Here is a 1,119-nt window from a genome sequence, read left to right as displayed (position 1 = left end):
AAGGGCACGGGTGCTGGCACAAGGGTGCGGGCACGAGGGCGCTGGCAGAAGGGAGCCAGCAGAAGGGCATGGGCACTAGGGCACGGACACAAGGGAGCAAGCAGAAGGGCGCGAGCACTAGGGCACGGGCACAAGGGAGCAAGCAGAAGGGTGCGGGCACTAGGGAGCAAGCAGAAGGGAGCAAGCAGAAGGGCGCAGGCGCTGGCACAAGGGCGCGGGCACGAGGGCGCGGGCACAGGGGAGCAAGCACAGGGGCGCAAACACAAGGGTCCAAGAACAAGGGCCCAAGCACAAGGGCGCTTTCACAAAAATATGCATACTTGAGTAGCATGTATGTATGAGCATACATAAAATAAGAAACGTGCATAAAAACCAACCTTGAAAAAGGACCACTCTGTCGAAATGACCTTCATTGCCTGTGTGTACCTCCTTTACATGGAGGGAGAAACGACTCAATCCAATGTTGCTGGCTGTAAAGACCAGCAACGGTATATCAGTGTGTTTGCCAATGGTCCCATTGATCTGCCAATGGTATGTGAAGGTACCGAATATATGGTCAGTCAGGAAGAAGTAGATGTAGATGGGCTTGTGAACGACAAATGCAGACCAGTTGGTTTGGTAGACCAGGTTTTGTTTTACAGTAAGGTAGCCGTTGAAGTTCTCTGGGCAAAAAAATAAAATGGTAGAAAATTAATCCATATATGTACATATATAGAATCTGCATATATAAAGGATATAGTGGAGGTGCAATGGCCCAGTGGTTAAGGCATAGGTCGTAGGATTGGTCGTAGGATCGCGGTTTCAATTCCCAGACTGGATGTTGTGAGTTCCGGTTGATCGGATTAATGGAACAGCCTGCTCGTGAAATTAACGTGCAAGTGGCTGAGCACTCCACAGACACGTGTACCCGTAACGTAGTTCTCGGGGATATTCAGCGTGACACAGTGTGACAAGGCTGGCCTTTTGAATTACATGCACAACAGAAACAGGAAGAAAGAGTGAGAGAAAGTTGTGGTGGAAGAGTACAGCAGAGTTCGCCACCACCATCCTCTACCAGAGCCTCGTGGAGCTTTAGGTGTTTTCGCTCAATAAACACTTACAACGCTCGGTCTGGGAATC

At 50.0% G+C, this 1,119-nt stretch overlaps 1 protein-coding gene across 1 annotated transcript in view; it reads right to left on the bottom strand.

Annotated features, from left to right (window-relative positions):
* The window catches only part of LOC106884133 (uncharacterized), a 14,808-nt gene that overhangs the window by 4,017 nt on the left and 9,672 nt on the right, over positions 1–1,119 (bottom strand). The window contains exon 3 of the mRNA XM_014935365.1: positions 378–662. Within this exon, the coding sequence (XP_014790851.1) occupies positions 378–662 (285 nt within the window). The remainder of the gene's footprint in view (positions 1–377; positions 663–1,119) is intronic.

This window comes from Octopus bimaculoides, chromosome 29 (assembly GCF_001194135.2).
Source record: "Octopus bimaculoides isolate UCB-OBI-ISO-001 chromosome 29, ASM119413v2, whole genome shotgun sequence".
Lineage (NCBI taxonomy): Eukaryota > Metazoa > Mollusca > Cephalopoda > Octopoda > Octopodidae > Octopus > Octopus bimaculoides.
The sequence above is the reverse complement of the archived record's forward strand: the minus strand, read 5'-3'. Positions and strand labels throughout refer to the sequence as shown.